This window comes from Drosophila arizonae, chromosome X (genome assembly GCF_054131065.1).
Source record: "Drosophila arizonae isolate 15081-1271.41 chromosome X, UAZ_ARI_1.0, whole genome shotgun sequence".
NCBI classification, from domain to species: domain Eukaryota; kingdom Metazoa; phylum Arthropoda; class Insecta; order Diptera; family Drosophilidae; genus Drosophila; species Drosophila arizonae.
In genome coordinates this window covers 15,397,022-15,421,230 of record NC_142927.1, presented here as the reverse complement: position 1 = coordinate 15,421,230, position 24,209 = coordinate 15,397,022, and the positions used below count along the sequence as shown (strand labels likewise).

The 24,209-nt window shown below is 38.5% G+C and overlaps 1 protein-coding gene across 1 annotated transcript; it reads right to left on the bottom strand.

The window, feature by feature from the left end:
- Window positions 1-15,037: 15,037 nt before the first annotated feature.
- LOC108620542 (uncharacterized) lies at window positions 15,038-16,253 on the bottom strand. The gene is made up of 3 exons (XM_089473960.1): window positions 15,560-16,253; window positions 15,317-15,489; window positions 15,038-15,220 (listed from the first exon to the last, which is right to left on the bottom strand). Exons 1-3 carry the CDS (start codon window positions 16,180-16,182, stop codon window positions 15,144-15,146), a joined length of 873 nt encoding a protein of 290 aa, XP_089330086.1. The 5' UTR covers window positions 16,183-16,253; the 3' UTR covers window positions 15,038-15,143.
- Between the last annotated feature and the right edge of the window lie 7,956 nt (window positions 16,254-24,209).

The window sequence follows — 24,209 nt, the reverse complement described above, 5'->3', positions numbered from 1 at the left end:
TCTAGCTCTTATATCTTCTGAAATCGACGCGTTCATACATACGGACAGACGGACAGACGGACAGACGGACAGACAGACGGACAGGGCCAAATCAACTCAGCTCGTCACCCTGATCAAGAATATATATACTTTGTGGGGTCTGCCACGCCTCCTTCTCCCTGTTACATACATTTCAACAAAACCATTATACCCTGATTTCCCATTGAAAATGGGTTCAGGGTATAAAAAGCAAGATGAAAATGTAGCCGTACAGTAAATGTTACATATATTTTCTTGAGTTTTTTGGCCCGGAGTTTTCAGCCGTAGCCACTCAGGTAAGATAGGTGGCCTTTGTGCAATACGTCAATAGACTTGGTGACATTTTTCGATTGACCTGTATTCCTCCATTCCTAATTGATGCCAGCATTCCTTTGTATACAAGTATTTCATTTTTAATTGCAAGTTTGTTAGTGGACTTGAGTAGCTAACAAAGCATTCTCTTCGCCTTCTTATACACATTCAGGAAGTTAAACAATACATGGATTCTGGGCAATGTCCGTCCGTTCGTTCGTTTGCCGCAATTGAAGCTAAAGTCTTGAAAGTTTTAGCTGGAATATGCATGCAAAAGAGCAAACCAACGAGAGCGAGGCGTATGATAATTTTTTAGTCGTGTGATACACAGTGAGTAACATTAATATTAATTTATATGAATTTATATAAAAAATATAATATTAATTGAAATAAAGAAGAAAAGCTTTCCGATGAGGTATCTATCAAGATACTACATATTTTCAACATAACTAACAAAGATTAGAAAAGTGTGGAAAAATTAAAAAAAAAAAACAAATATTAATGATACTCACTGTACGCATAAGCAGCGAGGCTTAAGCTCGAGAGAGTCGCTTCTACATTGCCATAATTATTGTTCGATCAAGCTCAAGATGAAGCACCAATAGGGAGACTTGATTCGAGAGACTAGAATATTTAGTCTGAGTATGAAAAGAAAAGCCCTACAAATTAACTTTGCCTTCTGAGTATAATTAAATAGAAGAGAATAGGCTGGAGTCTGGCTGCATCAAAATAATTCCATTCTCCGTTATACACATACTTATATACATATAACAAATACTTGAATATTTGAATATGATTTACCAATTTAGAAATTATAAACAAATTAATGTAAGTTGAATATGAATGCATTGTCTAACTGTTAAGCTGATTGAATAACATCTGGCGCTCTAATCACTCTCAAAAGTCTCTAATTTTGCAATTGAAATCTGAATGAAATTGATTGAGTTAAGCTCTAATTGTTTCCGCTAAGTGGCTTTCGTCATAAATAATTGATTGGCATAATTAGGCCAAAGGAATTTTCAACTATGCACAGCTTAAATGTTGTAAATGTTGAATCGACCAAGTACGTGCTGCTCAAGCATTACACCTGACAGAGCAGTCTTCCACTCGCTCTCGCTTCCTCACTCACTCACTCTCTCTCTCTCTCTCTCTCTCTCTCTCTCTCTCTCTCTGTTGCGTGGGTGTCAAGTGGCACAGCTCGCTGGGCAAGCCGCTGGCCATTAAGCGACTGCAATTAGCAGTTAACAGGCAGACGCGCCAGACCCTTGGCCAGATTTAAGTCCGCTTGTCAAACTAAAAGCACAATTAATAAATTTAAGCGTTTATTTCCCAGCATTTTGACAGCTGGCTGTCCCGTTAGGTCGCCAAGATGAAGCACACTCAGTTAGGGCTTTTAATGCGGCTCACTTGACCAGAACAGAGAGGAGCAGTCACAGCAATAATAACCATAAAAAAAAAGGGAACATGCGACTGAATAATACTCGCTTAGGGATATTTTTTGATCAGGGCGATATAATAGAAAAATCAATCATCGCAGATTGACATGTGGAAATTGATGAGCTTAGCTCTATAGTGGAAAGGGAATTGGATCTATATACATATATTGGACGTGCCTAAAAGGGGATAGATATATGTGATCTATGATTATGATGACCTATGACCTATCAGAGATCAACATTTATGATGCTCTCTGATGATCTGAGAAGTCTATGTGGATTTATTATAATCTATTATGATATATGATAATGGGCTATGATGATCTAAAATTATAGAGGCGCTCTGTAGAGCTGTTATGATTTATCGATGCCACGATCAATAGTATCGATTGCCAAAATATCTGTTTTTTTTTTTTTTTTTTTTTTTTTTTTTTTTCTAAATTTTCTCACTTAACTGATATTTAACTCAATAAAAATTTTATTGGCAACTAAATAAAGTTATTGAAGATAAATATTATTGCTTAAAAACGATCTCAGTGATTTATCAAGCTTTTCAATTTTGCACATGTTTATTTACAGTAAATGAAACTTCCGTCTCGTTTTTCATAATTTCGATGAAATGAACTTTTGCATATGCATAAGAGCTGATGAATTCATCGAAGGGGCCACCGATGGGAGTGACACTCGCGTGGAGCCACTGTCAATAGCTTTGCAGCTCCAGGGCACAGCAGTTGAGCAGATGAGATGACATATTAGCAATTTCAAATCTCTGGCCTTTCACACACAGACTTTGCACAAAACTCATATACTCGCTTCAGTTCAGAGAGCGAGAATTACAAGTTTCGCGAGAATGTAAATGCAGCGCCATAAAAAATGAATTCAAATGGCGATGTGGCCGCCAACTGCAGCTGCAAATCCGTTGTCAGCACATATACAATCACACACACACACATACACAGAGGCAGACACTCTTCACACATACTTCTACGCAAAACAACAAACTAATAAATATTTTTACCCATATAAGCATAAAATATTGTTTCAAGTTTGGTGTGCGGCCGTATACAGAGGAGAGATCCATAGCTGGGACAGCTGTCTAGCACCCATATATACACAGACACAGACACTCTCTCTCTCTCTCTCTCTCTCCCTCCCCCTGTCCACCTCTCTTTGGGCACAGCGAAATGGAAGCTCAGCTTGTTTGTGCGCTGCCATTTTGCACAATATTTCATTTGCCAGCATTTCCGTGCAGCGCTCCCCAGCAGCCAAGCAGCAGAGTAGCGAGACCTAAACCTAAACCAAAACTAAATAAAAACAAGTAAGAAAGCTCTAGTCGAGACTGCTCGACTACAAGATCCCCTGAACCCTTGGAGTGCTAGCTATTTCAATAATTTTTCGCGTCTTTCAGCTTACACAAGAAACACACACACATACACAAACACATACACATACAAGCACCCACGCATAAACACGCATGGGCTGCAGTGTGCGCTTACTATGAGAACTTAATTGTTTAATAACTTTTTTTGTGGACGTACGATCTTCATGAAACTTTCAGATTATGATTATAACATGAATATGCATGTAATTGCCAAAGCACAAGTCTCTAGTATTTGAAATACGCGTTTTACAAAAGTGAGGGTGAGGGTGTGAACTTAGAGGTGGGGGGTAAATTTTAACAAAAACCGAAATTGTATAAATTGCATATAAGCATACATTCAAAATTTGGAGACTCTAGCAATAAAGATGTAGAAGATATAATTTTATAACTGGTTTTCGATAAGGTTTTTCATCGATAAAAAAAGATCGGGATGAGTTATCGAATTTTAATGATAAACTCGATATCCGCGCTGTAATTACGAACATTTTACAAAAAATTTGAAGTCTCTAGCTCTTATATCTTCGGAAATCGACGCGTTCAAACATACGGACAGACGGACAGACGGACAGACGGACAGACGGACAGACAGACAGACGGACAGGGCCAAATCAACTCAGCTCGTCACCCTGATCAAGAATATATATACTTTGTGGGGTCTGCCACGCCTCCTTCTGCCTGTTACATACATTTCAACAAAACCATTATACCCTGATTTCCCATTTTCAATGGGTTCAGGGTATAACAAGTAAGAACGTTGCAGTCGGGCGTTACCGACTGCGGAATACTCATTCACATCCCATCAACAATTTAGTAGTTAAGTTTCGTTTTAATACTGTAGAATATACAGGTTTTTCCGATTTGCCACGCCCTAAAAACATGTGAAAATTACAGGATATTTTTCGATATGCCACGCCCCTAAAGAGGCGTAAAAATTATTTTTGGGGAATCGATAGAGGAGGCTACCAGTAACTCAACTATCCAAATTTGAAGCTTCTAGCTATTATACTTTAGGAGATATAAACTTTTGCGGTTTGCCACGCCCCCTGTGGGCGGACATATATCCGACAAAATTTTTTGGTCTTGGGTGATCAGTCCGAGTATATATACAAAATTTGAGGTCTCTGCCATCAATAGTGTCCAAAATATAGGAGAATTTAAAAAATCACTATATCTTCAGGTCCAATTTGCCACGCCCCCAACGGGCGTAGACTTATAATTTATCTTCAGACTTTATAGAATCATACCATTAGCTGACGTGCAAAATTTCAGCATTCTAGGTTTACAACTTTAGGAGATACAGTTTTATCCGATTTGCCACGCCCCCAATGGGCGTAGATATATCCGCCATAGCTCGTGATCTTGGGTGGTCAACGCGGACCTACATACCAAGTTTCAGCTTTCTAGCTCTTCAACAAACATGATTTCTGGTATATCGGAAAATGCATTTTCCGATTTGCCACGCCCCTAGTGGGCGGATCGGGAAAATTTTAACACTTTATAAATCGGAGATATACACGAGTATGTGTTCCAAATTTCAAGTCTCTAGCTTCAATAGCGCCGAAATAGATTGCGTTCATACGGACAGACGGACAGACGGACAGACGGACAGACGGACGGACGGACAGACGGACAGACGGACGGACAGCAAGACGGACATTGCACAAAACCAATATACTGATTCACTTTCGTGAATGAGTATAAAAACCAGTAAGAAGGCTCTAGTCGAGACTGCTCGACTAGGAGATACCCTGAACCCTCCAAGCTAATATTCTAATCATTCTGGACTTCTTTTATGCATACACATGCACTTATAAGCACGCGCTCTGCTGACTGCGCAGTTAGCAGCGGCTGCGCTTGGGCTGCGCTGCAATGTGAGGAATATTATGAGAATTTATTTCTTGAATAATTTTTAAAGACATACAATCTTATTGAAACTTTCAGAGCGTAATCATATGGTTAAAATGTATGCACATTCCAAAGCACAAGTTTCTAGTACTTGAAATGCGTTTTTTAGAAATAGGTGGCGAAGGGGGCGTGGTATATAAACTCTGTAGATTGCAAAATCTTTGTATCCATTAACTTTATATACAACGCAAATTTGAAGTCTCCAGGTCTAAAAGTGTTCAAATTAGGCTCAAAAAACAATGTCGATTTTTCGATTATTCTCGATAAAAAAGTTATTGGACGAGTTATCGAAAAAATAAGATAAACTTGTACTGCCTATGGTATACACGAGCATGCATGCCAAATTTCAGCTCTCTAGCTCTTATATCTTCTGAGATCCTTTTGCTCATACGGACGGACGGACGGACGGACAGACGGACAGGGCTATATCGACTGAGCTCGTCATCCTGATCAAGAATATATATACTTTATGGGGTCTGCGATGATTCCTTCTGCCTGTTACATACTTTTCACAAAACCATTATACCCTGACTTCCCATTTTCAATGGGTTCAGGGTATAAAAATCGAACTAGTTCTTTTAAAATCCGATAACGAAAGTTCGCTTGCGCACCTCTGAAATATGTTCGTGCCTTGCTCAGCATCAAACAATCTAGTAGTCTGCGTGGTTGATGTCACACTTGTATGTCAACTCAAATATGCTGATATAGCTTCAAATATATTCTAAAAGTTAACCGTCTTACAATAAAATGGGAAAACGAAATTTAAAAGCTCAATTGGTAATTTTTTATATTTTTATATTTTTACATTTTTACATTTTCGAATATAAACTAAATGTAAATTAATTAATTAATTTAAATGTGAATTAATTTAGAATCTCGGCGGAAGGGATTCTCCCGACAAGAATATGCAACGTAAGTGTTAAATTTAGATATTTAATTATATGTATACATTTATATAATATATGGATACATTTTACATATTTTGTCTTCCAACAGCGGTTTCTGCTGCCAGTGCTACTAGCGCTGCTGCGGCTCCATCTATTGCAGGAGCAGTACCACCAGAACCACCAGAACGTACTCTACCGCGTCGGCGGGTAAGTTTTCCTTTTTGTGTCAATGCGCCAGCTACCATTGATTCTTATTGCAGGGACGTCCACGCAACAGTCAGTTGAACTCGGTGGTTATGGGAGAAGACAGCGTCAATAACACGAATGTCACAACAAAAGTAATGCGGCGTTCCATAAAGAAACACAAGAAGCTTGTTCCCACTGTCAATAATGGCTTCGAACGCGGTCTCAAGCCAGAAATGATCTTAGCCGCATTTCCCTACGAAAATGATCTTATGTTTGCAGTAAAATTTAAGAATCGTAAGCTGCCAGAGTTGATAACTGCCCAGCAGTTGAAGGTGCTTGACATAAGACTGCTAATTCAATATTACGCAAACAATCTACGTTATCCACATAATGAGAAGCCTACGATGTAATATTGTCTAAATTGGCTTTAATTATTGCCCGAAAATAAAAATATAAATAAAACTCATTTAATAAAATATAAAAATATTTCGAAACAATTAAAAAAGTTAACATCAGTTGCATCGATCGGGAGATCGGGATTCGAACCGCGACTTCTCGATCGAGCGTCATGCAGCTAAAATACTACGCCACCTCACTTCTGCTAGTGGCGCTGGCAAAACTCAAATAGATTCACTGCTGCTTTTTATTAATTTTTGACTGAACGGAATTTAATGAAACTTTCAGCATATGATCTATTGAATATTTGAGAAATTTAAAAAAAAAAGAAAAATCATTCACAATTACCTATAGTGGCATCTGATTTGAACTTGAATGTTTTTACTCGATAAAAATATAACGGGATGATTTATCGAATTTTAAAAGCAAACTCGACGTCCGCGCTGTATATACGGTCATTTAAAAAAAAATTGAAGTCTCTAGCTCTTATATCTTCGGAAATCGACGCGTTCAAACATACGGACAGACGGACAGCCGGACAGACGGACGGACGGACAGACGGACAGGGCCAAATCGACTCAGCTTGTCGCCCTGATCAAGAATATATATACTTTGTGGGGTCTGCCACGCCTCCTTCTGCCTGTTACATACATTTCAACAAAACCATTATACCCTGATTTCCCATTAAAAATGGATTCAGGGTATAAAAAGAAAAAAGACAAGAGAAAAAACCTCGAATCCAACCCCTCGACACCAGTCGCTGGCCAGCAGCCCCACGTTGGCATGTGCAAGTGTCTGGGCCATGAATTTATATTGGTCGATTTCGATTTGAAAGTATTTCGGTTAGATAATCTCAGCATTTTTATCGCATTCCATGCCATGTCGACACACTGTTTGATCCTGCAGAGCCACAACAAAGTCCAAAAGTTGTCGACTCGGGTCAGCAGTCCGACTAAACATATGAAGCGTCATGCTACTGCATGGGTATGTATGTATACATGTATGTATACAATATATGCTGCTGCCGTCGAATCCTGCTGCTGCTTCTGCCTGCCTGCCTGCCTCCTGCTGTTGCCTCCTTCTGTTTGGCGCTGCCTCGTGCGGCCATGTCTTGGTGTGAATTGCTCAATTATAGGCCAAAACGACGCATTTGCGCGTTTGCTTCACTCTGTCTAACTGTCTGTCCAACTGTCTGTCCATCTGTCTAGCTGTCTGTTTGTCTGTTTGTCTGTCTGCTTGCCAGTTTGTTTGCCTCAAAGTTTGTTGCAAAATTCGCATCAACTTGATTACTGCATGATTTCCACTGCAAAGTTCCCTGACAACTTGAGTTATTTACTTGTTTGCGTAAAAATTTGCGCATCCGTCAAACACTTTTTAGTAAAAAAAAAAACAAAACAAAACAAAATAAAAATAGAACCAAACAAATAGAAAAGACAATGACATTTGATACGTTCCACTCTATTTGCAGTCGGGCGAGTATAAATGTTTCGCATGTTGGCGCTTAGTTAGTAGCTGTAGACGAAGCCAGGGAAGAGGAAGAACATGGGCATGTTTTAGGACCGGACAGCTGCAACTGGAGAAAGGTGGAGAATGAGAGCGCAAAAGAGAGACAGCGAGATATAGAGAGATTGCACTTGTTCAACTTCAGTCAATGCATTTCAATTTGGGCCATTGGAAACAACTGAAATCAACACGTTGTATCGCTTAGCAGCTTCGTTCCTTTTGCTATTCAGGATGTATCAGGCGGGCATCAATACAGTTGTCTATTCCGTTCACACTGGTTGGCTCTGTACGGAGTCTCCATTTCTCAATTGTGTAAGTGCATGTTATACGAGAGACAGGAGCATGATGCTGGCCTCACCTAACATTGATATTTGTTGGCCAGTGTACACTAGAATTGGGGCACTAGAGCCAAAGCATTTATCCTTATGCAGCTCACTAATGGGAAAGTCAATTATGTGTCATGCAGCTGAACTTTATATGGGGAAACATGATAAAGTGCTAATTATGTATAGGCTTTTAATGTCTCTCTCTCTCTCTCTCTCTCTCTTTCTTTCTCTAGTTGTCGCTTTATTTCTGGGTAGATTTCCTGCCCTTCTCCTTTCTACTCCTCCTCCTCCTTTTGTCCTCTCTATTCGCCACTCACTCTTTTCTTTCCTTCCATCCTTATTTCTGTTTCCTTCTGCCTCGCTCTGCTTTTTTCATATTTCTATGTTTCTTATTGTCATTCGCATTGACTTTCCCTGCATATATATCTTTGATCGTCCCCTTTCATTCTCTTTTTCTGTCTGTCTCTCTCTTTCTCCCTCTCTGGTACTGATTCTCTCTCTCTCTATCTCTCTCTCTCTCTCTCTCTATCTCTCTCTCTCTGTGGTACTGATTCTCTCTCTATGTTGCTTTTTTCCTCCCCCTCTCTACACCTCTATCTCTCGCGGTCTCCTTCTCTTACTCACCATCCCTCCCTCTATCCCTCTCTCTGTCCGCCTCACTCTCCTTCTCTTTCCTTCTCTCCGCTTCTCGATCCTTCTCACCTCGAAATTTCTTTCTATCTATTTCACTTTCTCTCTCTTTCTTCTGTCCTTTCTATCTGTTTACTCTTTTCGGTACCTTTCTCCCTATCCTTCAATGGTAGCCTCGCTTCCTTCAATCATGGTATTTCACTATTTCATTTTACCTGTTTATATGCTTGTCTATCTCTGCCTCACCTTCTTCTTCTCTTTCAATTTCTTTTTCATTTTCTCTTTCCATCCTGATCTTTCTCATTTTCATTCACACTCATATTACTTCTCTCATCTACTTGTATTTCTCCCTCTCTCTCCCTCTTTCACTCTCTCTGACTTTATCCCTAGCTCTTTTTCTCTTCGCTTGTTATTTACTCTCTAGGCATTTTGATGAGATCTTCTTGACCGTCCTCTATGCCATCAAAGTATTTGTTAACCAACTTGCTCCACACACACTTTGTAACCGTTATGTGGTTGGAGGATATCTCTGTATATAAGTATATCTCTCTCGCTCTATATATATGTACACTCATGATGAAAATAATAGGTACACCCCTTAAAATTAAACTTGTTTGAGTTTAGTTTAGCAAAACATTTTTTCTACTGCCCTTAACATGAAAATTTAAATGCACATTTCTGAATTAGGTATATATTAATAAAAATAAGTAAATTTGGAAAAAAAAATATTATTTTTTCAAAAGTTACAAACAAATAAACAAAAATGGAGCTTTTTGTGCTTGACAAAAATAATAGGTACACTTTACTTTCGTAAGATGTATTTAATTTTTTGATTTTCAAATCATTCAAAATCTTTTGCTATTATATTTTTGGATCAATATCCTGTATATCCTCTTTTATTTTCATACAAATTTTTTATCTGATTGGTCATACTCCTAATTAAAACTTGGCCGGTCCCATTCGTAATCTTCCTCCAGATTTCTTGGACACAGTCCATTATTTGGCGTTTAATGTCACACTTTTTCTTTACCATCTGCTTTATCAATGCACTACACACGTTTTCGGTTGGATTCAGATCAGGAGAATGACTGGGCCAAGCGAGAGTGTCCACCTTACTAACCTCGAGCCAAGCTTATTCTATTGTAGACGAGTGTCTCGGGCCGTTATCTTGTTGTCAAACCTAGCGCAGAGGCATGTTATCCTCAGCATATGGTAACATTATATTTTCGAAAATATCCCTGTAGTCCGCTACTCTCATAACGTCAGATATTAGGAAAATCAGACGATACAGAAGCAGCCCCACACCATAATGTTTCCATCGACATGGTTCACTATTTTTTTTGTGTAGCTGGGATCGAATTCTTTACCTGTAAAGAGTCTTACATGCCTGGAATAGTCATTTCTATATTGGCAAATTTTGGTTTCGTCGTTAAATAGGATAATACGCCACTTTTTTTTTTACTTTCAGATCCTTCCCAGGTGATGTGGTCTTTAGCAAAATTTTGCATCATCATAAAATTTTTGGTGCGCATCAATTTCAACCATTTTTTCGATACGACCTGATAGTTTAGCCATATGTAGTCATCTCCTAATTGAAGAAGCATTAATAATATTATCTATTACGGAAGCAATGACCTTTGAAGATTTGAAAGGGTCGGAAAAGTTGCAATCCTTATAATGCGTCGGTCCAGTTCTAGTGTGGTTTTCGATGGACTTCCACGTGTTCTCTTTTTATTGTGCATCTTTGAAGCATTTTGCACAACGTTAAGAGATCTGTTCATCAGTTTCGCAATTTCACGCAAAGATTTGCCATTCCTTCGAAGGTTTTTAGCAATTCTGCGTTCCTGACTCGAACAATTAATATTTCGACCCATCTACATATGATATTGATAATTTTTTTTTACATCAAACATCTGTAGGAAGGTTACTTACTATTTTACAACAATAAAAGAAATCATTCTTATTCTAAACTTTTTTTTCGGGCTGAAGTAATGGAGTGTACCTATTATTTTCAGCAGGCCCATTTCAGTTTACTGTGACTACTATGAATTTAGGGGAAAATATAATTTTTTTTTTGGCATGCATCATATTGCCAGATTGCTCTCTTAAAGCTACCATCGATTTTTTTTCAAAAATATCAAAAATTGATTAGTTATGACAGAATCTTCAAAAATTTTTGGGTGTACTTATTATTTTCATCATGAGTGTATGTATTTATATACACCCGGAAAACGTGCGCCAAGTGAACCAGTTTTCTTTTATTGTTTTGTGTGTGTTTGTGGCTGTTTATCTGTGGGACAGCCCCACGCGCGATATATGCAAACAGACGACAATGGGCTGATGTTACTTGTGAAATAAACAAAACTTGCGGCGATACTCGCCACAAAACTTGACGCTCGTCTGTTGATTTAGGCAAATTTATATTTAAACAACAACAATAACAACCAAGAACAGCAACAGCAACAGCAACAGCAACAACAAGAGCAACAACAATATTGACAATAGAATAGCGGATGTGACTACCCCCTTGCGCCGAAAGACAATTGCTTAAAATTTTTGGAGTCGACAGCGGATTCCGTTGCGGGCCCAACAAAAGGCGCCTCATCAACGCAACCAGCAACAATGACAGCTAACAAACCGTTAAGTGCCGCAACAAATCGCCAAAAATTGAAAACTGTGGGAATACACACGACGCCAAACGCCGGTCCAACACGGAGAAAGAGAGAGCGAGAGCGAGAGCGGGAGAGAGAGCGAGAGTGAGAGTGAGTGAGACAGCAAAACACGGCGACGCACCCACACAAAGTCAGATAGCAATCTCGGGCTCTCAAAACAAAACACAATAAAACAAAAAACAAAAAAGAAACCAAAAAAAAATAAAAATAAAAATAAAAAATAAAAAACAAACCCAAAAAAAAAAAAAAAATTAAAGAACATACAATCTACAGTCACCAGAAGACAATAAAACAAATAAAAAGTATTCTCAAATGTCATTTGAATTAAACCGGCAGCAGCTCGACGGATCTAGAAAGCAAAGTTTAGAGTTTTCAAATTGCATTTCCCTGCATGAGTAAAACGAAGGCTTACCCAAATAAATATGATAAATAAATGTAATTCCCTAATTTGACTGCCTGATAAATATGCTTTTAAGCTAAGCGGCGCATAAGCTCTCTCACTCAGTCGGCGAACTTTCGCATGTTAGCTAATTGTTAGGCAGTTAGTCCTAGCCGAATCATTAGGAATAATGAGGAACTGGAAATTTTAATGGATTAGCTAAAATTTTAAATGAATTGGAGAAGAGTGAACTCTTGACTAGAGACTAGCCTGTCGTCTGCAAAGAACTAAGCTTACTATCATAATATGTATGCGCAGTAGACAATATATGTACACACACTCACACATACCCACAGGGGAACTTCGTTGAAAATTATGAATATTCTTTTCATTAAAAGAAACTTCATTAAGATGATGCTCATTTGTACAGCTTGATAATGAAATCTACATTGCATATTTATCATCTCTAAATTAGTCAGTTTACAGCCACCTGATTTTATTAAATGATCAATTTTAATCGATAACCGGTAATCTCTGGTATGAGTCTCTCGAAAGATCATTGCGTTCATCCGAAAAATCATTATATAAATATACATTGTACAAATATAATACATATATAAAACAAGTAAGAAGGCTCCAGTCGAGACTGCTCGACTAGGAGATACCTTGAACCCTCCAAGCTAATATTCTAATCATTTTCTAGTACTTGAAATGCGTTTTTTACAAATAGGTGGCGAAGGGGGCGTGGTGTATAAGCTCTGTAAATTGCAAAATCTTTGTATCCATTAATTTTATATACAACGCAAATTTGAAGTCTCCAGGTCTAAAAGTGTTCAAATTAGGCTCAAAAAACAATGTCGATTTTTCGATTATTCTCGATAAAAAAGTTATTGGATGAGTTATCGAAAAAATAAGATAAACTTGTACTGCCTATGGTATACACGAGTATGCATGCCAAATTTCAGCTCTCTAGCTCTTATATCTTCTGAGATCCTTTTACTCATACGGACGGACGGACGGACGGACGGACAGACGGACAGGGCTATATCGACTCAGCTCGTCATCCTGATCAAGAATATATATACTTTATGGGGTCTGCGATGATTCCTTCTGCCTGTTACATACTTTTCACAAAACCATTATACCCTGACTTCCCATTTTCAATGGGTTCAGGGTATAAAAATCGAACTAGTTCTTTTAAAATCTGATAACGAAAGTTCGCTTGCGCACCTCTGAAATATGTTCGTGCCTTGCTCAGCATCAAACAATCTAGTAGTCTGCGTGGTTGATGTCACACTTGTATGTCAACTCAAATATGCTGATATAGCTTCAAATATATTGTAAAAGTTAACCGTCTTACAATAAAATGGGAAAACGAAATTTAAAAGCTCAATTGGTAATTTTTTATATTTTTTATATTTTTTACATTTTTACATTTTCGAATATTAACTAAATGTAAATTAATTAATTAATTTAAATGTGAATTAATTTAGATACACGGCGGCAGGGTTTCTCCCGACAAGAATATGCAACGTAAGTGTTAAATTTAGATATTTAATTAATATGTATACATTTATATAATATATGGATACATTTTACATATTTTGTCTTCCAACAGCGGTTTCTGCTGCCAGTGCTACTAGCGCTGCTGCGGCTCCATCTATTGCAGGAGCAGTACCACCAGAACCACCAGAACCTACTCTACCGCGTCGGCGGGTAAGTTTTCCTTTTTGTGTCAATGCGCCAGCTACCATTGATTCTTATTGCAGGGACGTCCACGTAACAGCCAGTTGAACTCGGTGGTTATGGGAGAAGACAGCGTCAATAACACGAATGTCACAAAAAAAGTAATGCTGCGTTCGATAAAGAAACACAAGAAGCTTGTTGCCACTGTCAATAATGGCTTCGAACGCGGTCTCAAGCCAGAAATGATCTTAGCCGCATTTCCCTACGAAAATGATCTTATGTTTGCCGTAAAATTTAAGAATCGTAAACTGCCAGAGTTGATAACTGCCCAGCAGTTGAAGGTGCTTGACAAAAATCTGCTGATTCAATATTACGCAAACAATCTACGTTATCCCCATAATGAGAAGCCTACGATGTAATAGTGTTTAAATTGGCTTTAATTATTGCCCGAAAATAAAAATATAAATAAAATACCAAACTCATTTAATAAAATATACAAATATTTCGAAACAATTAAAAAAGTTAACATCAGTTGCATCGATCGGGAGATCGGGATTCGAACCGCGACTTCTCGATCGAGCGTCATGCAGCTAACACACTACGCCACCTCACTTCTGCTAGTGGCGCTGGCAAAACTCAAATAGATTCACTGCTGCTGCGCCATCTACAGAAACTAAACGAAACTAACAGCTGATGTGATTCAACGAATGTTTCTAGAAGAAGTTTGAATGTATGTGTGCACACGCATACGATGCTGTTGAAGCTGCTGCACGTGCGTTTGTTAATTGGCCAAATATTTGATTATTTTTGATTAATTTTTGACTGAACGGAATTTAATGAAACTTTCAGCATATGATCTACATATTATATTGAATATTTGAGAAATTAAAAAAAAGAAAGATTCACAATTACCTATAGTGGCATCTGATTTGAACTTGAATGTTTTTACTCGATAAAAACATAACGGGATGATTTATCGAATTTTAAAAGCAAACTCGACGTCCGCGCTGTATATACGGTCATTAAAAAAAAATTGAAGTCTCTAGCTCTTATATCTTCGGAAATCGACGTGTTCCGGGACGGACGGACAGACAGACAGACGGACAGGGCCAAATCGACTCAGCTCGTCGCCCTGATCAAGAATATATATACTTTGTGGGGTCTGCCACGCCTCCTTCTGCCTGTTACATACATTTCAACAAAACCATTATACCCTGATTTCCCATTGAAAATGGGTTCAGGGTATAAAAACCGTATACCCTGACTTTCCATATTTAAAGGTTTCAGGGTATAAACAGAGATAATAAACTGCTCAATAGATAACCATTACAGGTATTTCATTTTATTACGTGCACAAAAAAAATTAGGTACGAGAAATTCATAGCTAAGGTTATTCTGTTCGATATGATAGTGATCGATAGTCTAGTTATCGATTAAAGCTCAAACAGCTCACATTGGGCAACTCAAAGCGGCGCACTCGAGGCGGCTGCTGCAGATACTCGACTGCAAGAAAGAATATTTATCAATCAGATTATGAATAATAAAGAGAGATAATTATATATATCTCAAAGATATACATAGTATATATTTCTGGTATACCTGCCAGCGGCTGATAGCCATGGGCATCGGCGCGATAGCAGCGCAGCTCGTATTGGATGCTGTGCCCGTAGTGCCGTGGCTGGGCGTAGAAGCCCTCGACCACTAGACCGTGGTGCTGGTGCTCGGAGAAGAAGCCACGCTCCCAGCGGCGCACGCCGTTCGGCAGCGAATAGCTGTTGGATGTGGGTTGGGCAGTGGTTTAGAGTGGTTGCGGTGGCGTTGGTGCGTCGGCTGCTGACTCACCCGAAAACGTAGCTGCCATCCTCGTTGCGGTCGTTGAAGTTGTCGCGATATGGATTGTAATCCTGCTGCGGCGGCTCCTGGGGCAGCTGCTGCGGCACCTCTTGAGGAACCTGTTCGGGCTGTGGCACTGGCTGCTGGGCGGGGCCCGTATCCGTGTCCGTATCCGTATCCGTATCCGTGTCCGTATCTGTGTCCGTATCCGTATCTGCATCCGTATTCGTATTCGTATCCCCATCGTTGTCTGCCTCATCGCTGTCCTCGCCGTCGTCAGATTCATCGGACTCGGCAGAGTCAACGAAGAGCTGAAGAGCAGCCGTGGCTGATCTGGGCGCCATAATGCCCGGCCGTCGGCGGCTCAGCACGGCGAGTGGTGCAGCTGTCAGTGGTGCCACAGCGCTGGTCAGCTGCTGCCCCAGCAGCTGTCGCAGCTGCTCGCCTGTGCCCACCACCTCGTCCTCGTCCGCCTCGTTGCCGTCAAAGATCTCGAAGCTCTCGGCAAAGCGCAGGCTGGGCGCCAGCAGCTGGCGCGTGGGCACAGCCAAACCCTGACCAAATGTGACTGCAATGCAGCCAAAGCTGATGCACAGCAGCAGCAGCAACTGCGGCTGCCCGGGCATCATCATGCTGGGATTAGGATGTGGGCGAGAGAGCGGTAAGAAGAGTGGAGAGAGGGCGCTAGTCCAGTGCTGCGGTCAGCGTTAAATGCGCTAGCCAACAATCAGTTGCAACACTTTTATATGAAGCCATCAGCGAGCTGGAGCTGGAGCTTTGCGAGCTGCAACAAATCAGCTCGGGGAATGCATAAATTTCTATTGGTCCGTTGCCAGGTGACATGTGTGATGTGAGTTTAATTAACATTCGCATTGAAATTAGCTTTGCTCGAGTCAAGCACACACACACACACACACACGCATACACACACGCTCACACATCGATGACGTCTGCGGCAGAGTTGACATATCTCAGCCGCAAAGTTTGCCAAATTGAAGCGCTGAGAAATTATGCGACGGGTTTTTGCTGCAGGCAGAGGTTGCGCATTGTATTTGCCAGCGATAAACATTCTCAGGCGTCGAGCATTGAGCGTTGGCTAATTAGGTCAGCTAACCGACCGGTTCTTCATTCACATACACACCCACCCCGCCCTCCTGCCCACCTGTTCAGGTGTGGCACTCAATCAGCTAATTAAGTCTACTTTGCGGCACTGCTGCACAGCCGCTGCTCGAATTATGTTGCATAGTTTTAGACACTGAGAGTTTCTGCCAAAGACCGTAGTGGAGTGCTTAGCTCATTCTCTGATTGAACTTTGGCATCCGGATTCAACTGCTGGAGATGAGCTTTAATGTCCCAGCTGTTGAGTTCTATACATTGTATATGTATATGGTGTGTCAATATTATTGGTGTATTAAATATTATTTATATGGTGTATTAAATATTATTTATATTATAGTTATAAAAATATTATTTTTATTCTTATATAAATATTATTTATATTTTTATTTTTTATTTATTTTATTTATATATTTTTAAGCATATTTAATTTATGTACATATTTATTTATTAATTTTTAAAATTTAAATATATTCTCATATTTCCTTTTTTTTTATTTATTTTTTATTCTTATTTATTATGCTGCCTTTCACTTGCCTAATTGCATTTGTCTTTGGCTCTGAGTCACAAACAAAAGTCGGCAAATGGAAAGAGCTGCCCATTTGTCCAGAGAGCATTTTCCACTTTCGCATTTCCCATTTGCCATTGCTGACCCATAAAAAAGAGAATGCTGCGGTTTGACGACGTATACGTAATTTGGTAGTGTGTGGTGGGCGTGGCTTAACTTTATCTCAATTTACATTTAACCGTTTGTAATTATTAGAGTGAGTCCCTACATCTGTGTAGGTGTGTCTGTGTGTGTGTGTGTGTGTGAGTTGGGAAAATGATGCTGATTGTCGGTTTATACAGAGACTGGGACGTTTACCCGCAGCGATTTGTCATGCATCATTCATACGCTCGCCGTGTTAATTATGCTGAAATACGGTCTATTAAAGTTTCAGCAGCCACGGCTGGTTGGCATCCTCAGCCACTTATGCCGCTGAAGTCCCTGCGAACCGCCTCTTACCACCGCAATCACCTACAGTGATTGCGACTGCTCCTGCTGCTGCTACTGCTCCTGCTACTGCTGCTGCTCCTGCTACTGCTACTGCTGCTGCTGCTGCTGCTGCTCCTGCTGCTGTAACTGCGGTGGCAAAACGTAATTAATGAAGGCGCACTTAAATCATTTTTGTGCGTGGGCGGTTTCCACTAACACGAAACGCGACAAAAGCATCCACAACAACAATAGCAACAACAACAGCAAAAAGGGACTTAAAAAAATACAATTAGTTAACTAACAAGTGGGAATGGAACCAACAGACATCACATAAAAGCAGAGCACAAAAAAACTCACACAAGGACAGAGGTCTGAATTGCTAAATGATCAGCCAGCGAATGCCCTGCATTCCCTGAATACCCTGTAAACGAATGCCAAGCGTGCATTATAGCAAATGTAAAAATATAAAAATGTAAATAAATAAAAATAATTTAAAATATATTGTAATATCAAGAACTAAAAAATTCATTTAAATTAAAATAAATACATTCAAAATAAAATCAAGTTCCTTAATTAAATATATTTAAATTTAAATCAAATTATTTAAACAAAAATCAAGTTTTATATTAAATTATCTATTTAATTTAATGTAAACTGTTTTATTTAATTTATTATTATTATTTTAATTATTATTATTATTATTTTATTTTATGTTTTTTTTTTTTTTTTTTTTTTTTAATATTTTACAGAATCCAATGAAGAAAGTGAGGAATACTAATTATGAAAAAATACAGAAAATTTCAATTTAATTCATTTTAAATTTTGTACGAAATTAAAATAAATACTTTTTTAATATTTACAAATTATTTATTTTTTTAATTAAAATTGTTTTATTTTACTTATTTATAATGCTTAATATTAAATTAATAATGTTTAATAAATAATTTTATATATAATATTATATTATTATTTTTTCATCAAATTTTAAGTATTTTCAACATTAATTATTATTAATTTTTATATTTTAATCGTTGGGCTTAAGAAGTCCTTTCGAACCTTACGCTTAGCATACTCGCTGCATTCGCTTGGGCACAGAGTACATATAAAAGGGAAACAAATCCGGCAAAGGGCCACCAGGCCGCGCGCTAAAACGTTTCAATTTTTCATAAATATTCAAAAAGGTAGCTGGCAGCAACAACAACAACAACGACTACAACAACAATGTGACAACAACAGCTGCTGCTGCGGCTGCTGCTGATGTTGCAGAAGCTCCTTCCATATTTGGCAGTTGCTGCTATTCAGAGCATTGTGGAGTAGCTTCGCTTGTGAGGCACAGGATTTCTCCATTCGGTGGACAGTTTAGCTTAGCACAGTTTCGTTCAGTTATTGCCTTCGCACAAACACACACACACACACACACACACACACATGTTTATATATATTTATATATATCTATATATACAAGAAGTAAAACTTTTTCGATTTAAGCAATTTGTATATATTTTAGGTATATAGAGTGCCGGTATGCTAACACTGTCCACCAATACTAGAGTCAAATGAGAGTGAGAGAGTGAGAGAGAGAGGGAGAGCTGGAGCTATTCTCTGAAAGCGGCTCAGTCCAAGTTCAGCTGCTGCTGGGCATTACCGACTGCAGAATACTCATTCATGCCCCAACGAGCACGGCTTCTGATTGGCCACGCCCCTACAGGGCAATATATTCACCTTTTATAATTTGAGGGTATACAGATGTCTACCAAGTCCCCTACGGACGGATAGACAGCCAGATGGGCATCATCTACATTGTAAACTAATATGCCCATTTAATTTTCGTGAATGAGTACAAAAGACAACAACAACAACAAGAAGAAAGGACGGTTGAACAAAAGGGAGCAGCGTAGCATAGAGCGCTCAAAATAAATGCAAATTTATATCGTGGAAAAGTTTTCAATTTGTTTTTACATTTTCTTTCATTCGTCGTCATCGTCGTCGTCGCCGGCAACAACCTGCAATGAGCGCGTCCGGGCCACGCCTCCATCCGATGCCAGATACCGCTGCGTCGCCCGCTAAGCATTTTGTATTTTGCCAGCACACAATTTGGGCCATTTTTGTGCCATAATTAACGTGCCGCCGAAGCCCGCGGCCCACGGCCGCCACAGTTGCCATCATATCCTTAGAGAGAGAAAGAGAGAGCAGCCGGGTCCAAGGACACTCACATTCTCTCGACTACACTATCTATCCAAAAGTAATCTATAAAGATGGCAGCGATGGCACTGTGCCAAAAATATGCATCAAGATAAATACAAAACTCTAAAGCTATCCATCATAAAACACAAATCTTGAGGGCTTAAGGTGCAGCATCAATCAATTGATTAACCATATTTTCTAATAATAGCAGGTTCTTATTTTATAAAAAAAATAAAATAAAATAAAAATTAAAATAGAAAATAAGGAAATTTCTGTAAATATTTATTTGTAAAGAATTTTGTTAAAATATATAAGCTGTTTTATAGAAAATTTTAATAGATTTATTTTAAACAGGCTGACAAGATTTAGACGCAACGAATATATGAAATGTTTCTGTATTTAAAAAAAATAAAAACTATCATCAGCAGATTTTATTTCTTCTCTGCTATAAGCAGTTGGAGAATTTAATATTGCAGATTAGGTAAAGAGACTCAACGCATCTGAAGCCAAAATTAAGCTACCGTTTATCAATATTTAAATCATATCTACAAAATATGAAATCTAAATATAATTTAAAATAATAGACAAAATATAAAAATATAAATCAAATAACAAATCTACTCAAATTATAGCTTTTAATATTTGAAATTTCATTAAAATGTTTTAATTATTTATTTTTATTTTTAGCTTTCAATGGAATTAATTTTTTTTAAATTTAATTTATTTGTATTTTGATTTTTTGTTTAAATATATTTTTATTTAATTTTTTGTATTGTATAATATTTTTTATTATAAAATTAAACTTTGTAAATACCTTTGGGATTTATTTTTAAGTTTTTTTTTTTAATTTTAAATATTATTTACATAATTTTTTTTTTATTTATTTTTTTGTTTGTTTTATTCTTACATGTTTCATTGTTGTTAAAATTAATTTATTTTTATTTATTTAAAAAAAAAATTGGTTCTCAATTGTAGCTTTTTAAATATTTTATATATTATTTTCATTGTATTCACATGGAATACATATAATTTATTCTCACATTTACGACTATATGTATTTACTACGTATATAATCTATATGATTTATTGCAGTGTATCTAAGCTGCGGTTGCCTTTTTTTTTTTTTTTTTTTTTTGACTGAATGTTAAGGCCAACGGCAGTGGCAGCAGAATCTGAACAGGAGCCGAGTAGGAGCTGAGCAGAAGATGAGCAGGAGCCACGCCAAGCAAATGCCGCAATCAAGTTATTATTAAGTTTTTCTATTTATCCAACATAATTCATAATTTGTTTACAAAGCGTATAATAATATTAACGTCTTGTTGTCCGGGGACTGGGCCAGAGCGCTCGCTGCTCGAACACATTCCGTTCGCCGTCAGATATTCTTGGTATTGTTCGTGTTTTCCGTTACCGATGCTCTTCTTCTTTTGCTTCTTACACTTGTTGTTGTTGTTGTTGTTGTTGTTGGTGTTGCCGTTGTTGTTCTTGAATTTTAGCTGTCAACGTGGCCAGATAATCAGCTACAAAGTCGAGACTTGGCTCGGACTTTTGCTGTTGCTGCTGCTGTTGCTGGTTGGTGTTGCTGTTGCTGTTGTTGTTGCTGTTGCTGTTGCTGCTGGTGCTTCTTCTTCTACTTATTCTTTTCGCTCGACTTCTACTTGTTCTCTTTGCTGGGTGTTGTCGCTGACAGCATCGTAATCCCATTAGAGCGCTACACGGCGGCACAGCCAACGGCTCGTTAACTGGAAGTTGGAGTCGAGCCTGCTTAAATGTCGGCCGTTGTCTAAAATCGCATTAGCCAAACGAACGCATTTTCCATAGTGACAGCGTTTAATATAATATTTCTTACAATTTTCTAGCTGTTTTCTGATTTTGTTTTGTTTTTTCTTTTGCGTTCGTTTTTTCTTTTTTTTATGCGGATTGAATTTCCGGCAGCTAATAATTTTTTTTGTAGGTCTGCTTGCTGCACACTTTTCCGCTTCCACTTTACATTTGACACTTTGGCCAAAGTGCACACGGTTGAGTAGTTTACGCGACTGAGCTGTAAAATCCGTAGAGCAAACAAACACACACACACATATATATATAAGAAAAAATTATATACAGATAAAATACATGAGCAATGCGTTGGGCCAAATGAGCAGAACAGAACAGCAGCCGAGCAGCCCTGCCTCCCCCCAGCAGCCCCGCATCCAACAGCCAGTCATCCATCCAGTTTATGCAAAAGGGAATTAAGTTAATTGAGAGACGGCAAGGCGAGGCAGCCAGGCAACGCGTCTACGGCCGTAGTCGGAGCCGTGCTATAATTGCGCATAAAAATGAAGCGATTTATATGCGCGTATTTTTAATGTTTCATAATTGGGTAAGCTCACTAGAATGGGGCACAGCTAGGTGGCTCGATAAGAATCCTACGCAGCTCGGCCGGGGGCTATATGGCCTCTGAGGTTACCGTTCACAGTTCGCAGTTCACAGTTCACAGTTCACAGTTCGCAGTTCGCAGTTCGCAGTTCTTACGGCTTACGGGATACTTCTACTCAGCTCTGCGGATGCCTCTGTGGTTGTCTCAGCGTCACATTTCCCTCTGACTGCACACCAAGATAAGCCAACAAAGTCGCCAGCAACAGCAGCAGCAGCAGCAACAACAACAACAAACTCAACTCATCATTTTGTAATTATCACTTGCTTGTTGTACACAATTTCATTCAGTTGTTTGAGTATAATTTATAAGTCCTTAACAGATCACATCCATTACGTTTCGCTTCTGTCGAGCTCTGTTTGCAATTCATGAATTTATAAATTTCTTTCCTTAATGTTTTATAACAGCTTTATTGAGCGTACCGACTTAATAGAAACCAGTGAGTTGAGTCCACAATATGGTTTGACTAGCAAATACCCTATAAAATCAGACGCCAGCTAGGCAATGCCCGGATGCGGATGATGATGATCACATAGACGAAAAGTTAGCTTCTTCCTAAATACCTTCTGTTCGAGCTTACTGTATTTATAGAAACCACATCTTTTTTGACTCCTAAGTACCCTATTCAATCAGAATGATATCAAAAAGCTGTCTAGTGGGCAGTGCTCAACTAAGAAATATTCTGAAGTCAGCTTAGCGCTGCTGTTTATAGTTCAGTTGATTGCTGAGACTGCACTTCATCTTTCCATAGGCTCCTAAATTAATACTTTAATATCTTGGGCTCTATATATGGCATACCCCAATTACGAGTGGTTGACTATGTCAAAGGTAAAATTTCACTGGGGAAAGGCATCCAAAATGAGTTTTCCTAATATCCTCTATAATTCAATGCTTTATCGATATTTATCGATTTTCAAATAAGTCAGATGATATATCAAACAAAATATCTACTCATATTACATACAACTTTCTGGAAAGATCTACATCTCGAGTCACTTGCTTTAATGATGCCCAAAACGCATATAGACATATCGATATTTATCGATATTAAAGGAGCTCAGATGATATCGTGAAATAAATGCTAATGTCAAATTTTGGAACATAAAACATATATTTAATTTTTCTCATACCTATTGTTTGTAGTTTATGTGATCAACGTGGTCATACGGAGGGTTATGCATAACCAGATGGACCCATTATGACGCCCTCATCAAGTATATTTGGCATGATTGTCACGCCTTCTTTTACCTGTCACATAAATTTGCATCAAAACCGTCATACCCTCTTTTTGTTAGTTAATTTTTTTCGACGAGTCGAAAAAGTTTTCGTTTGAGCATTGAAGCATCGCCCGGACTCAAGGTTTTATTTTTCGTGGGTTTGCTTGAAAGCAGTCGTCATTGGCCACAATCTTTGCATCTTAGACGATGATGGCAAGGACTCTAAGTTGTCGACTTTTTCTTGCGAAATTAACTATAAATAAAATTACAAACGACGTTGCCAGGCATTTGTATGTAAGAGCTCATTCACAGAAGAGCGAAGGCGAGTCTGAAGGATTCTCTGCTATTTTAAGCATTGAACATTAAAAACCAACTCTTTCACTTAGCCCAGCATAAATGGAATAAGTGCACAGCTGTCTGCATATTTTTTAATATATGCTCAAATGGCTCAAGAGAACTCAGCAAAGATGACTCGACCTATTTTACGATTGAGAGTTAAATGGAAATTTTTTAATTGTTCATTAATGAGCGATATTTATTTTATACGATCTCAGTCCTAGCCGCAAGCAGTAGAATGTGCAATTTATTTGTATGCTTGTTAAAGCAGTGGAGTGAGTATATTAGCTTCCTTTTTTTCGGCAGTTTATACGAATTTTATAAGACGTCGAGGCAGTTCCCCATATGCTGTAGTTGCTCATACTGTCATTGCTTTGTGGCTCAATATAATTTGTGCTCTAGAAAACATCTGATCAC